Source organism: Sander lucioperca, chromosome 1 (assembly GCF_008315115.2).
Source record: "Sander lucioperca isolate FBNREF2018 chromosome 1, SLUC_FBN_1.2, whole genome shotgun sequence".
NCBI lineage: Eukaryota > Metazoa > Chordata > Actinopteri > Perciformes > Percidae > Sander > Sander lucioperca.
The window spans coordinates 22897893-22912002 of record NC_050173.1 but is presented as its reverse complement, the minus strand read 5'-3'; the positions used below and the strand labels follow the sequence as shown (position 1 = coordinate 22912002).

Sequence of the window (14110 nt, the reverse complement as noted above, 5' to 3'; positions counted from 1 at the left end):
GGTTTATTCAAGACCATTAATGAGATTTAAATGATGTCCTATATTTGACAACTTTAACTTGCTTATATTCTGAAAATGTAAGTGTAAAAGAGGCAGAAGTTGAAGGAAGTGGAGGAGGAGGTGGCCATTAAAACAGGCCACATCGCACCACATCGTACCCGACACATACTGTGTGCGTGTGACCGCTCACTCGCCCTCTCCTCCCCTCCTTCTCCTTTGCAGTCCTCCACAGTCACGCCAGCACCTCCAGGTCCGGAGAGCAAGGCTTTCTGGGGGATCAGAAACAGATGTGCCTCCTGCCCCTCTTCTCTTAACTCGTACAAAAACACACACGCTGTCTTGTACACACACATACACACACACGCTGGCGGCAATTCAGAACCGGCACCAGGACCCAGCCGGAGTGACGAGGCAGTGTGACCCTGAGCTTGACCCCGGCCAGCAGCACCTCAGACAGGAAAGGGACACAATTGGCTTCAGCTGTGACCCTCCGCCCCCTCCCTCCTGCCTGGTCCCCCTTTCTCATTAAGACAAACTGTTTTTTAAGGCAAAGCAGCTTTCACTACCACTAAAGCCAACACCCTAGAGCACGGAGAGGGGCGGTGGAGTGAGGGGGGAAAGATGGAGGGAAGGTGAAAGAACTAGAAGCAAATAGAGCTGGAGCAACGGGGGTACAAAGAAGGTAATAAAAAGAAAAAGAACAAAAGATCAAGGTGAAGGAAAACGTTAGAGGGAAAAAAGGGCAGAGTGTAAGAAAATCTAGACTGAGGGGGAAAGTCAGGCATATCACTTGCAGCTGTTGCAGGCTCATGTTCCCAGAATCCATTGTAACTTGGCACAGTTCTTCCAATGAGAAAGGGTGGTGTCATGGTTACATTAATATCAAAACAACTGCTTTGAATTGGAGAAAGAGGCACAGAGAGAGAGAAAGATGAAATCACTTAATAGTAATGACAATAAAATCAGTGTAATTATGAACAGCAGTAAGACATATTTGTCTTGGAAACAGACTGCTGAGTGTACAAACAACATATTTGTTTGTTTAGGGATGTACAGCAAAGACGTGGAAAGAATTGGACTTCTTTCACATCCATAAAAAAAGACTCTTTTTGCTTGCCTCTGCTTTTGCTGTCTTCTCTAATCCATCAACCCCTCCAATCCCCTTTAAACACCCACATTTCTCTTCCAATTTCTTCATAACAGCGAGAGTTGTTCAGACTCAGTGGAAACTGTGTGTATGTGTCTATCAGATCGCCTGTTCCAGGTCGTCGTGTCTGCAAAACTACTGAAAACATTTGCATATTTCATATTTGGCGACCTGCAACGGCCAAAACCTAAAGTAAAGAAACTATACGGATCTGTGTGTGTGTGTGTGTGTGTGTGTGTGTTGTGTGTGTTGTGTGTGTGTGTGTGTGTGTGTGTGTGTGTGTGTGTGTGTGTGTAAGTGAGAGTGGCAGGGCATGCTGAGGTAGATTAATACCGCTGCTCAGAGGGGGGTTCCTCCATTCAGGGCTGACTGATGTGCGTCCCAAATTGATTTATGAAAACGGCCCTTAATCAATTATGTGTGGAGAAGGAGGGGAGAGGGAAAAAGAGAGAAGAAGAAAGAGAGGATCTGAGGGGGGTGGAATTGGAAATAAATAGGATAGAGTGGATGAAGCTGCGGAGGGAAAGTGTGTGAATGATGCTGCTCTGCTGAGGAATGTGTCTAATGGATGTCAGTTTATGCCACAGGTGTCCAACATGGTGGATGAGATGGTTTGTCAAGGAAATACAATGCACTGTGGCTGATCCTGGTGTATGTAACCAATTCTATAGGCAACACACTGTGCATGCTGCATCCATAACATTTATCAAAGGACTTGTGACATAGTGTAGCTGATAGATTGGTTTCATTTGTCCGGACAAAGAAAGAGGGAAAAGATTGGTAAATGCACACATGCTCAGTCCTAAAAAGCGGCTAGTAGAAGCAGTAAAGGTTGAATCTGTGCAGCAGTGCAATGTGGTTTTTTTTTGTAGTAATAATGGCCCAGTTTTCGGGGGGGAGCAGCGGAGTAGAGTGAAGCTGCAGTTGTTTAAAAAGCCCTTCCCTTGCCTTGCCCATTGTGCCTGAGACAGGGGTGTGTGGGGGAATTGGGGGGTCACGCTGAGAGCTCGTTCCTCCTGCCTGTCAGAACTCTATCTGGGATCCAGCCGGAACTAATCAACTCCAATAGGCCTCCCCATTACCCAGGGTGCAATGGGCCACGGGCTAGGGGCTGGCCGGTGGGAAACAGAGAGAAGGAGAAGGGAGAGGACCCCCCCCCCCCCCCCACACACACACACACACACACACACACACACACCACCACTATCCCTCCACAAACACTCCATACTCCACCAGCCCGTGCAGCACACACAACACTCCCACTGTTTCACACTGAAGCAATAATAAACACTTGCAATAATATTTTCACAGCAAGCAATAGCCTACTTCAGATCAGAACCTCGCACAGCTGCAGAGTGCACATGGGCACCCACTCTCACACACACACACACACACACACACACACACATCACCATTATCATCACGCACATGTCACACCACGCTGATTCTAAAACTTGACATTTTAAAGGAACTTTAAGAAAAAGCAGCAGAATGAATTCACAAAATGGCTTCTACACATGACAACAAACTGCATCAAAACAAACTTACTTACAGTATAAAACCATATGTATGTTTATAATGTCCCAGTGGCTAATGTGGTAATTAAACCACTGAGGTATCACCCATTTTTTTTTTTTTTTTTTGCAATTTCTATTTTAATAGTTGAGGAAATAGTGTACATAACTGACTGATGCTGTGATGTTACCGTTACTTTCTTTTAATAACAAAAAAAAAAAAGTGTTTTGTTGTTAGTGTTATGTGCACCTGGTGTGGTTTTATTTAATTAATAAAATATTATGAAAAAGAAGTTGGAAAAATAGTTCTACATAAACTCCTCAAGAAATTTGATGGGAAACAAATTGAGCTATTACAGTACATTAATATTGCCCTCTGGTGGCATGATAACCACACTGCTAAGGGAAAGTTACATTAAAGAATAAATATTACACAACTTTTCTACTAACTATCTTCTATAAATCTATATATTGAATTTCTTTTAATTAAAAATACCGAGGTAGTGTAATTAAGTGGATTAATGGGCTTTGGTATAATTATTATAAAAAATCTTATAAAAAAACTACTCAAGAAACACAAGACGTTCTACTGACTGCAGAAAAAAAAACAAGATATATCCAAACAGGTTAGTGATGAATTGATTTCATGATAGCTCAGGAAAAATGATGGTTCAAATGATTCAAACCAGAAAAGCAGTAAGAACTATAAACGCCTTTCTCTTCGCACAGGTCGCTCTGAAGTCTAGACTATCTGACAGCACCTACGTCACTTCAGACACTATCAAAGGCAGTGGTATGAGCCAATGTGTGAGTGTGTGCACAAGCTTTAGTGTGTGTTTTTCTGAGTGACTTCAGCCTCCTTTACTGAGGTGAAGTGGGGGCAGATTTAAATGAGTAAAGAAAACGACCCCCCTCCATGCCCCCACTGCACCCCCTTTTCATTGTATGTGTGTGTGTGACTTTACCCCAGTCTCATTGGGTGCACATTTTTTCTTAAACTGAAAAACTCCTAATTAATATCAATTGAGTTCTTTCCCTCTGCTATAAGTTGCATGATGCATGTGTGGATATGTGTGTATGAGTAAAGGAGGTGTGTTAAGGCTGCTGAGAGGCCCAGATAAAGGTGGTGATGTTGGTGATGGTGGGGGGGGAGTCACATGGGAACCTTACCCAGGCACTGTCATGGAGGGGGGCATTGAGAGGCACTGGGGTGGGGTTAATCCTCATTCACCCCGTCCTTCAATCAGCTGGGTCAGGCACAATAAGTCCCGCCCGCCTCCCCCTGCATCTCCACGGTGACCTCTGACCCCACATTTATGGCTGCTTTCCCTGGCCCCTTTATGCCTCCATCCTGTTATTATCTGCAATATTTACTCCTTTTGATTACCCTGCTGGCCATTGTCGTCGCTCACACAGCACTCCTGACTGACTGGAAAACTCAAGTGCTCTTGTTCCCACTCCAGCATCCCCCCCGAAACTTTGAAACCCTCAGCAAACACTACCTGAAGTAAAAATGAGCCCGCTTGCGACCACTTATTTATGGCTTTTTGATTTAGGCCACAAGGAGCTGCACAGAAGAGCAGCAGCAGCCAATGAATGGGCAAAGTCACAGAAGTGCTTTTAGAAGGCTGACTTGTGGTTAAGATGCATTACATGTAACCATGTGTAATACCCCTCTCTCTGCATTTGTTTTCTGTCTGTAGCTTTACAATTCAGTACCAATAAAAGCAGAAATGTTTTTGTTTATAGTTCTGTTGAGTACATAAACACAGATTACATTCAGCATTACAATGAATCTAAATGCAGTGCAACCAAAATATTCAACACTAGGAATTATAATGCAAAAAGACATGAATCTTTAGAAAACAACAAAATGATACTAATGCAACTGATAAAATAATAATTCTATCATTTAAAATAAGGAAAACATAATAAATAATATAAACAAAATGATCAAACAAATTCACCGACAGATGCACATAAAAAAGTCTTTAAGACCTTTTTTACAACAGACCTTTTCAACTTGTCTTCTCAGGAAAAGCACAGGTGTTACTAATAAAATGAATTAATGTTGGCTCAATTCCATTAAGTGTCCCAATAAAAAGACTAACGACTTTATGTTTTGTTTAATAGTATGACATTTGTTTTATTTCCTACAATAAGCTCAGGTATATGTTACTGTAGGACTCTGTAGACAATTTGAATCTTACAATGCAACCTGGATGTGTAATCAGTACTGATACCAGAAATTGAAATATGCACTTTTATTTTTATATCCTGCTCTGTTAGATGGTGGTTGTTACAACTGAATCCTACCTGCTCAAAGTTAAGCTGGCTGGATATGTTAGTTGCTCTCTGCTTCCAACTTGCTTATCAACTGTATTAAAAAAGAGAGAAAAAATACGACACCACTTGACATCTGTTAAAAGATATTCAAAGTCATTTTTAGATAGTGACTGTTTGCCTTCCGCAGTCCGAAAGGCACCAGAGTCCAGCTCTGTCTCTCTAATAATTGTCTCCAAGTTGCCATCTGCTGACTTTGGACTGCGGTGCAACATTTTCTCTTGCACACACAAACACAACCCATATGATATGAATGGAAAGATGAATGCATCAGTCATGATATAAATTAGAGAGACACAACATAAACAAGAAGTGAAAAACAAAACATAATGACGTTACGGTCCTGTCATCACCATGTGCAGAAATCTGTGGTCACGGCTACAGTGCCTCGTCCACAGACATCCATGGTGGTTGAGTCCTGCAGGGCTGTCATGATGCTGCCAGGCTACAGCAAGGTAAAAACTAAATTAGAAACTATTAAAAATGTACTTGGTATAAGTAAGTATGTAGAAAAGCAAGACAAGAAAATGAGTTAGAGAAGAAAGAGAGAAAGCACTGATTATTCCAGTGGTTTCATAAATATGCATGGGTCAGTAAATCACAGTTAAATTAAATTGTCTGTATGCATTTTTAAGAAAAAAACAAGTGTCATAGTAAAAGAACAAAGACTTCAGATATAAGACTCGGAAAAAAAGAAAAACTAATGTTGGTGTGCATGTGCATCGTATCTTTGTGTACCATAAACAGCCACCAGAGGCCATACTTTAGTTGAAGCCACAGTGGAGAGGACTAAAAGTGGGTTAAAGCAACTCTTTTTTCTCCTCTCTCTCTCTCTTGCTCCTTTTTCTGCATGACTTATTGGCACGCAACTCCCTTCTCCCTTTAAAAAACACAAACACACTGAAACTAAGTGATATCAAACGTGCCTCAAAGACATGGAAACAGACCATAACTAAACCAAACCACAAGCATAGAAACAAAAAAAGACAGACTGCCTGACCACGCTTAGTTTGGACCTTCATGTGGGATTTGATGTAGCTGAAGTTTAAAATGTTTAGGGGGCCAGTACACCATATGGCCACTAAGCCACACACATGACTCGTGTGTTTTTGGACAGTCAACTCCACTCATGTACATACAACTGTGCATAATACACACAGACTTTTCTCTTAAATCTCAATTAGGTTGAATGAAAACAGGCACTCTGGATATTTTACTGTATCTGCTCACAAATCACTCATTGGTATATATCAAGGTTTTCCTACTGCAGTGTGTGCTATAAAACAGTAATGACAAAAAACACAAAGTTAATTTAAAAACATGTTTAATTCAGTCATTTAAAATTGCATAGATAAAATACTAAAAACACAGGTTTTAAAATTTCCTCAGGTTGAATAATTACTCCTCTTGTCATCTCACATGAGCGGACAAGGCAAACCACCCCTCTCTCTCTCTCCGTTTCTCCATCTGTTGTGGAAAAAGAAAAGACGTTATAGATCCAAGTAGCAATAGTTTGGAGAAACCTCAGTACGTCCATGCAATCTATAGTTTGTGTACCTGGGTTTTGCCATCCCTTGGTTCTCCTCCAAGACTGTGAGAAGACACTTCAGAACCAACATATCTGCAGCATAGAAATACATATAATAATGTTAGCGCTTAAAATATGGGTTTAGTCTCTTGCAAGTGTTTTATAAGAAACTAAGTCTGTTAAAAGCATGCTGAAAAACATCCAGCGTACTAGCAAGAACCACAAAAGCAATGTTGAAAGTTAATTCCCATGCCTCACCAGGGAAAATCCGTCTCATCTAAAAAAGCAACTCACCGTCTCTCACCACCACCAGTGTGTGGCAGGAGCTCCTGTGCAGCCAGCAGCTCTGGACTTCCTCCTCCAACTGAGAATGATATGATAAAGATAATCATGACACAATGGTTCCAGATAATGATTTTTCTTACAGTGACAGGCCATTACACATATGGACAGAAACATGTCAGGTTGAGCCACCATACCTGCTGAATGTGGGCTAAAGGCAGAAGGAGGGATGGGGGAATCAGAGGGAGAAACTTTGGCTATATCACTTTGCTTCTGTTGCTCAATAAGCTCCAGCAGTCGACCCCTCGCTGCTGCACTTTGTCTGTTTAGCTCCAGGAGGCGCTGTTCCACACTGCTCATATGGAGGGTGTTAGGGGATGTTGCCTGAGCAAGAAGACCGAGAGAAACAAATCATTATCACCCCTGATGACAGGGAGAAGTCTGCATGTTATTCAACTCTCTCTCCCAATAATCCCTATGTTTCTTGAAAATGCTTTTAAACATATTTCAAAAAATTAAAGGAAGCTTCACATTTCAAGAACAGCAAGAACATTTATTTAATGCTCTATGACCCTAAAGATAGCTTTGTAGCAACATTTATATTTTCTCCTCATTACGTAGACTCTTGAAGACTTATGAAACACTTGATGTAGGCTTTCAAAAAGAGGAATTCAATTGTTAAAATCTTTAGAAAAATAGGATATTTTTTGGCATACTTTATTTACAAATGTATAAATCTGTCTTTGTAGGCCATTTGTGGAGGACACCTTGACTTAATTTCACCTGATGAGTCAGCTGCTCTCCTTCAGCAGCCTGCACATGCCGACTCCTCCTCCCCGTGCTGCTGGAAACTGATGTCCTCCTCTCTCTGGCACTTTGGGGTGTGACTCTTCCTGAGCTACTGGAGCTCAACCTTCTCTGCTCGTTGCTACTGTTAGGCGATTGTCCGACCCCTGACCCCAGGCCCTTAGCTTGGCTAAGCTGGGCCCTGATCAGGTCGTTCTGTCTGTTCAGCTGAGCGATCTCAGCCAGCATGGCCTCTGGAGAGAGCTGTGAGCTAAGGGGGTCAGAGGTCAGTAATAATGAGGACGTAGAGGGCAGGCTGGTGAGAGGAAGGCTGGTGAGACTAGAGGCTGAGCTGTGGGAGTAGACATCCTCACGGGAACGCAGGACATCTACAGGAGGAAGCTCCTGGTGCAGCGGTACAGGATGAGGCACTAAAGAACAGGGGGAAAAGCTAAATTAGGCTTCTTACAGCTGGCTGAGAAAGATGGCGTGCAGCTGAAATTAGATAACTACAGAGAACCAGGCTGTTACCAGGAATTTGTTGCCAGTTGTCTCTCTGCCGAGGGGGGGAGAGCAAGACAGCAGGAGAAACAGAGGCTCGTAGACGTTCAGGATCTCGCTCAGCAACTGGTGCAGACTGTCTAACTGTTTACGACACGTAAAAAACAATTAGGCACTAATGCACTATTTAACACACACACACACACACACACACACACACACACACACACACACACACACACACACACACACACACACACACACACACACACACACACACACACACACACACACACACAACCTGCAGCTTCTTGGGGTGGGTCAATGTGTGCCTCCAGTAGTCCAAGTCCCCCCATCACCAACACCACTGTGTCCAACTTCTGCTCCAGCTCTGCTGTCTGCTGCTGCAACCGGGCCTGAGAGGAGCCAAAGAGAAAGAAAAAGCCAGTCAGAATCTGGACAATAATGTAGTGACAGACCATATGGTAAACTCGGTCTAACCTGCAGGGCAGCGGCCTCTTCTCTCAGAGTCATCATCTCAGCAGTGAGAGCATCAATCAGCCCACGTTGCTCTCTCAACTCCTCCTCCAGTCTCCTCCTCTCCAAAGCCTCTTCCTGAGCTTCCTCTTCCCTCTGACGACAGTTACGTTAAATGGACGTCATGAAATTAAGAATGCTCCAGGACAGTGTCAAACATGTTCTCAAATGTTGTATATGCTCTGTACTACATGTATACTGGATGTGTGTGTGTGTTTTCATTGCTCTCTTCAAGAAAAAAACATTTGATCACAAAAAAAGGACAGTGTCAAACATCAAGGCAATACTGTGCATTGTAACTGTGACAAAATATATAATGAATGAAAATTAAATTAAGCCTGCCTGGAAAATAGGAAACACTTTCATAAATATAAAACTATGGCATGCTTTGGAAAAGCGATAAGCAGAAATGTTAAATGTACTGTATGTTATTCCTAGTAAAGGGGTTAAAACATGCAGAAACACTGGTATGGTCCTTTAATTAAAGTTTAGGTCTCAAAAGACTTCATACCCCTTGAAGACATCAATAGAAATAAGATGCTTGTGTGAGCATTCCTGTAATGTGATGCATGTTGGCTGTATCTGTCTATGAAAGTGTTTAATAAAGACTTTACTGGAGCAATTACAGTACCTGTTTGAGGAGGTGCACTAAACGTCCCAGAGTGGAGACCAAGGCGACAGAGAATCTAGTGAGGCCTTGTGTTCTTTGCTGTTTCTGACTCTGTGCTGAAGCTGGTACAGTGTCAGGACTCAGAGTATCCAAGTCTGCCTCCACCTGACCCAGCATGGCCTGCAGCAGGCCCAGACTGGACTGGTCCCCATTGAGAGAGGCAACAGAGGAACCATCCAGCCATGAACTTTGAGAAACACACTTCCTGTTCCTGCTGGTTCTACTACTGATCCTGCCTAAAAAAAATATATACGGAGACTATGGTAAATTTCTTCTGTTTATTGCAGTATTTAGCCGTTCAGATGATTACATTTTTCTCACAGAGTGACACATTATGAAAAAACAGATTCCTTCCTGATATTACCTGACTGGTTGAGAGGCAGCTCAGGGTTCAGGACCTGAGAAACCAGCACTGTCGGTTCCTCCTTGCCTTCCTCTGACTGGCTTTGTCTGGAACGAACACGCTGAACAGCCACCGTGGCATTGAGAGCTGAAACAAGGTTAGATGAGTTTGTATGCGGAAAAAGGATTTCACATCTGATTAAAAAGTAAATTTTTCCTTGTGATGACTGCATGAAATAAATAATCTTAAACTGTTCTGTCCTCATCTTACCTGTGTGGCCTGGTGCTCTGCCTGATGTGCAGGGGGTTACAGGAACATTATCTCTGTCTGCATGGTCAGAGTAAGGACGATGGACTTTCTGTTGCTGTTTAACTCTACACCGAGACTGGGAATCAATTTTTCTTACATTGGCCCTGCAAAGAAAAGTATCACAAGCAATGTAGTGGTGTCAGCAGGATCACAAACTTAACTAACAGCTTTGAATGTATAATATGTTCCCCATAACAAGTAACACAAGTCAGTTTCTTATCTCAGATTGGGTAATATTTTGCATGTACAGTATTTCGCAGGCAATATTACCTATGGATTACATGATGGTCTGAACTGCCAGTATGATAGGTATCTTCATCACTGTGGTCTTCCTCTGAAGCTTCTAGTTCATTAAGAGCCTGAAAAGAAACATTTTACAAATGCAAACAGTTAATATGCAACCCGGTCTCACGCCAGTTCGTGAAATGGTCACGTTATTTTCACGCCAGTTCGTGAAATGGTCACGTTATTTTGATTTATTGATTCGTGTACAGGTCACAATTTTCGAACATGACCATTTCACGCACTGCCATGACACTGGGCTGCTCTGGGGGATGCAACAACGGGGAAATGAAACGCCACACACCGGCAACAACAACGGGACGGACCACCACGCGCGGGACACGATCCCCGGGCGCAGGGACACAATCCGCGGTCTCTGTGGCACGCAACAACGGGGAAATGAAACGCCATACGCCGGCCACAACAACAGGACGGTTGTGGTTAGGAAAAGAAGAACGGGGAAAGGAACCGTCACACGCAGGAGATGCTGACAACAACGGGACGGTTGTGGTTAGGAAGACAATAACGCGGAAAGTAACTGCAACACGTGGGACGCGATCCCCAGTCTCTGGGGTGAAAGTCCTGTGTTGTTTGACCCATCCACTATTTACACACACACACACACACACACACACACACACACACACACACACACACACACACACACACACACACACAACACCTGTTGGTCCATCATAGACTGGCTGAGCAGTGACAGCTGAGTTGGAGGATCTGGTCTTTGGAGCACAGGCAGAGCTGAGTCTGAGTCACAGTTTGGAGCCATCGTCACACTGGGGTGCCCTGCGGAAATACACAAACACACTGTAAACAACTAAAAAAGCCTTCAAATCTTAGGAAGAAATAATATACTAATGTACATTATATTTAGTGATTAACATCTAATCTTCTACGAAGATATCTTATATGTGTTGTGCCCGCTTATGTCTACAAGCAGGGAACAGGTTGAGTACATTTACCAGCCTGCCTGCGTGGCGCATCTCCAAACAAGTCTTTGACCACAGCCATGGCTCTGTCAGAGCGAGCCAGCACATCCTGAAGCAGTAGCTGGTCAGAGAACACCTGCAGCAGTAAAACACATCACCATCACCAGCAGCAAAAACCCTGTGATAAACTCAGCACCAGGGAGGAGTTTCAGTAAGATATATATTCTAAATACTTTGTTTCTGTATAAAACAAACTATATTTCTTCTAAAACAAACAAACACTGATTAAGTAAAGAAGACACTAACAGCAATAGGGAAATCATCATCAGACACACCTCCCTGATGATGCTGAGGCTGGCGTGGTCTAGAGGTGCAGGGCTCCCAGCATGTCTGAAACGGCGTTGTAGGGCTTTCTCTCTCAGCTCCCACTGAGCCGCTGCCTTGTTGTGGGACTTGTGAATCTCATGCCGATGGTCCTGCAGCAGAAGCGATTAATCAAAAAGCAAATATGGACTTGTAATAACTGTTTTAATTGTTTCAGTACTATCATCTCAATCTAAAATGACGTTCAAGTGCTATTATAATGCATAGCATGAGATGAAACAGTATGAATTGCTTCTCAGTTTTACATGTCACACTAACAAAACAACAATGAATGAGAACACAGTCAAACACTTTACCAGCTCAGCAGGTGACAGCTTGTGCACAGACAGGTCATTGACAGTGCTCTGAAACCATCAAGAGAGGGCTGTCATTACTTAATTACTTTCAGACGAGATATGTTCTTTATTGAAAGAGGAGGAGGAAGAGGAGATTACTTTATGGAGGGAAAAATGTTCACAGCAAACATAAGTGGACTATCCTCCTAGTTGTGCAGCATATAACTAACAAAGTACATGACACAATACATACTTTTCTAGTCAACAGGTGGAGGCTGGAGCAAATGTCAGTGGTCAGTACTCACCACCCAGTCTTTTTTAGAAGCTGCCGCTTTCTTGGGGCGAATAGGCCTTTTTCCTTTGGCATGTTGTTGTGGACGCCCAACTCTCACATGCGACATCTGTACACAGACAATATGAAATTATTAGTCCTATGGCTTCACAGTAGAAACACAGAGTTGTTTGTAACATGTCCACACTTAGCTTAATGCACCAACAAATGTGTCCAGTGGATGATGTCTCCTTCACAATAGTTACAGATATTTGTGCACCAGTAACGTCAACGTTAGCTAGCTATCTGTTCTCAATGGTCTCCATTAGCGCCGGTTTGCTCAACGTTAACTCTAACGTTAGCTAAAATATTATTTCATACAAAGCTAGCCAAATATTGAAATAGCACTTACGTTTTGTTAGTAAGCCAAGCTTAAAGAAGAGCACTTCGGGTTGTAACTTTGGAAACACACAGTCCCCGCTTCAGTTTGTTGTGTGACAGTTTTTCAACAGTTGCGCGCCACTTCCTGTGCTGTTGCTACGGACACCGCTTCACGCTGAAGCATGATGGGATATGAAGTACTGGCGAGCAAGGAGAATCAGCGGTGAATCAGCGGTGGAGGAAGTATACATTATTCAGCAAAATGAAGCACGTGAGTGTTATATCTTCAAGATGACATCCTTTAATCATTATTACTGATGCACAGCGTTTTAAGCAGCATTATTATATTGTAGCTCGCTGGTTGAGTGGGAGTAAACTGCTTTATATGCTGCTGGGTAACGTGTGTTCATAACCAGTGGTGGAAGAAGTAGCCTATGATATTTTACCTAGCAGTACCCATATACAGTGAAAAATGGTCCATACAAGTACAAGCCCTGTATTCAGACGTATTATTAGCTAAATATACTTAAGGTATCATAAGTAAAAACCATGGAGCAGAATGATAATAAATGTTAGGCTACTGTATTGCCTATTATTACAGATGCATTGCCGCAGCTTCTTAGTTTTAGCTTTCTGGGGTGGAGGTTATATTAACTACTTGTGCACATATAGGCAATTGTAGGCCTACATAGTTTACCCGTTCTCTTGCATCATATTAAAAATTGAAGATTTTGTAAAATCTGAATCTGCAAAGTAGCTGGTAACTTTTAGAAGTTAGGCATAGTGGAGTAAAAAGTACATTTGCCTCCAAAACTGGTGCAGCAGTTATTAAGTAGAATAGATGGATATACTCAAGTAAAGTAAAAGTAGCCTACCTCAGATTTGAACTAAAGTACATCACTTGAGTAAATAGGTCTATTAAACCACTGGGTATTGTGTAAAATACACGAACATTTATAATTATATTGGAACACCCACCAAGTCTTTGTAAAACAAACGTGTTCTTATCGAGTTTATCTAGTGATATTACCAGATGTTTGCAAAGGAGCAAGCATCTGGTAACTCCACTAGATGGCATTGTCACCATTTAAATCCCCGTTGGTGGGCAGAGCAGAGGAGAGATGCCTGCACGCGCCAAACTACCCAAACTCCCAGTTGCTTTTCACCAGGAGACAACTAGAACAAAATCAGCCTGGAAAAGTTCAACTGAACTTTGGGGCTCTCCAATCAAATGTCTGATGTAGAATAAGAGAAGCGGCGTCAAGTCAGCAACGAAATGCAACCGGAAATGGCTTAGCTTCCTTTCAAAATAAATTCACAATTTGACAGTGACACATGAAAGTGATTGGCAGCAAATACATTCATAATTGATAGCTGGTGTAGCCAATCAAAAACGATAGAGCTGAAAAATCTCAAAGCTGTTGGCTGAGGTCTGTTCCGGTAAAGATAGCAGTTTCTATATAATCATTTAATGGTCTGTCTTGAATTATCTTCTCATTTTAATTGACTACTTCATCAAAAAAGTAGCCTACTCCATACATTTCAATATGCACATTGTATTCTGCGATAGGCTTTTATTTTCTATAGTTTCAACCGGAAGTTGTATTTTACTG

The 14110-nt window shown here is 42.4% G+C and overlaps 1 protein-coding gene across 2 annotated transcripts; it reads right to left on the bottom strand.

The window, feature by feature from the left end:
• Window positions 1-6311: 6311 nt before the first annotated feature.
• Window positions 6312-12647, bottom strand: spice1 (spindle and centriole associated protein 1). Of its 2 annotated transcripts, none has more exons than XM_031282216.2 (18): window positions 12529-12647; window positions 12151-12246; window positions 11867-11914; window positions 11522-11662; window positions 11220-11322; window positions 10925-11043; window positions 10231-10319; window positions 9922-10064; window positions 9673-9798; window positions 9270-9544; window positions 8603-8734; window positions 8403-8517; window positions 8132-8245; window positions 7598-8031; window positions 7012-7198; window positions 6827-6896; window positions 6562-6625; window positions 6312-6477 (listed from the first exon to the last, which is right to left on the bottom strand). In XM_031282216.2, exons 2-18 carry the CDS (start codon window positions 12244-12246, stop codon window positions 6415-6417), a joined length of 2319 nt encoding a protein of 772 aa, XP_031138076.1. In that variant the 5' UTR covers window positions 12529-12647; the 3' UTR covers window positions 6312-6414. The 2 variants fall into 2 exon arrangements, with proteins under 2 accessions (XP_031138076.1, XP_031138077.1); XM_031282217.2 differs by having other exon boundaries at window positions 6312-6471; window positions 12529-12639.
• Between the last annotated feature and the right edge of the window lie 1463 nt (window positions 12648-14110).

What these genes read in the sequence shown, in the direction of transcription:
- spice1 (XM_031282216.2), bottom strand. Translation starts at nt 12,246, where the DNA reads ATGTCGCATGTGAGAGTTGGGCGTCCACAACAACATGCCAAAGGAAAA. An exon ending in CAGAGCACCAGGCCACACAG is followed by an intron (nt 9,799 to 9,921) that starts GTAAGATGAGGA and finishes ACCTTGTTTCAG; the next exon opens with CTCTCAATGCCACGGTGGCT. An exon ending in CTTTAGCCCACATTCAGCAG is followed by an intron (nt 6,897 to 7,011) that starts GTATGGTGGCTC and finishes TATCATTCTCAG; the next exon opens with TTGGAGGAGGAAGTCCAGAG.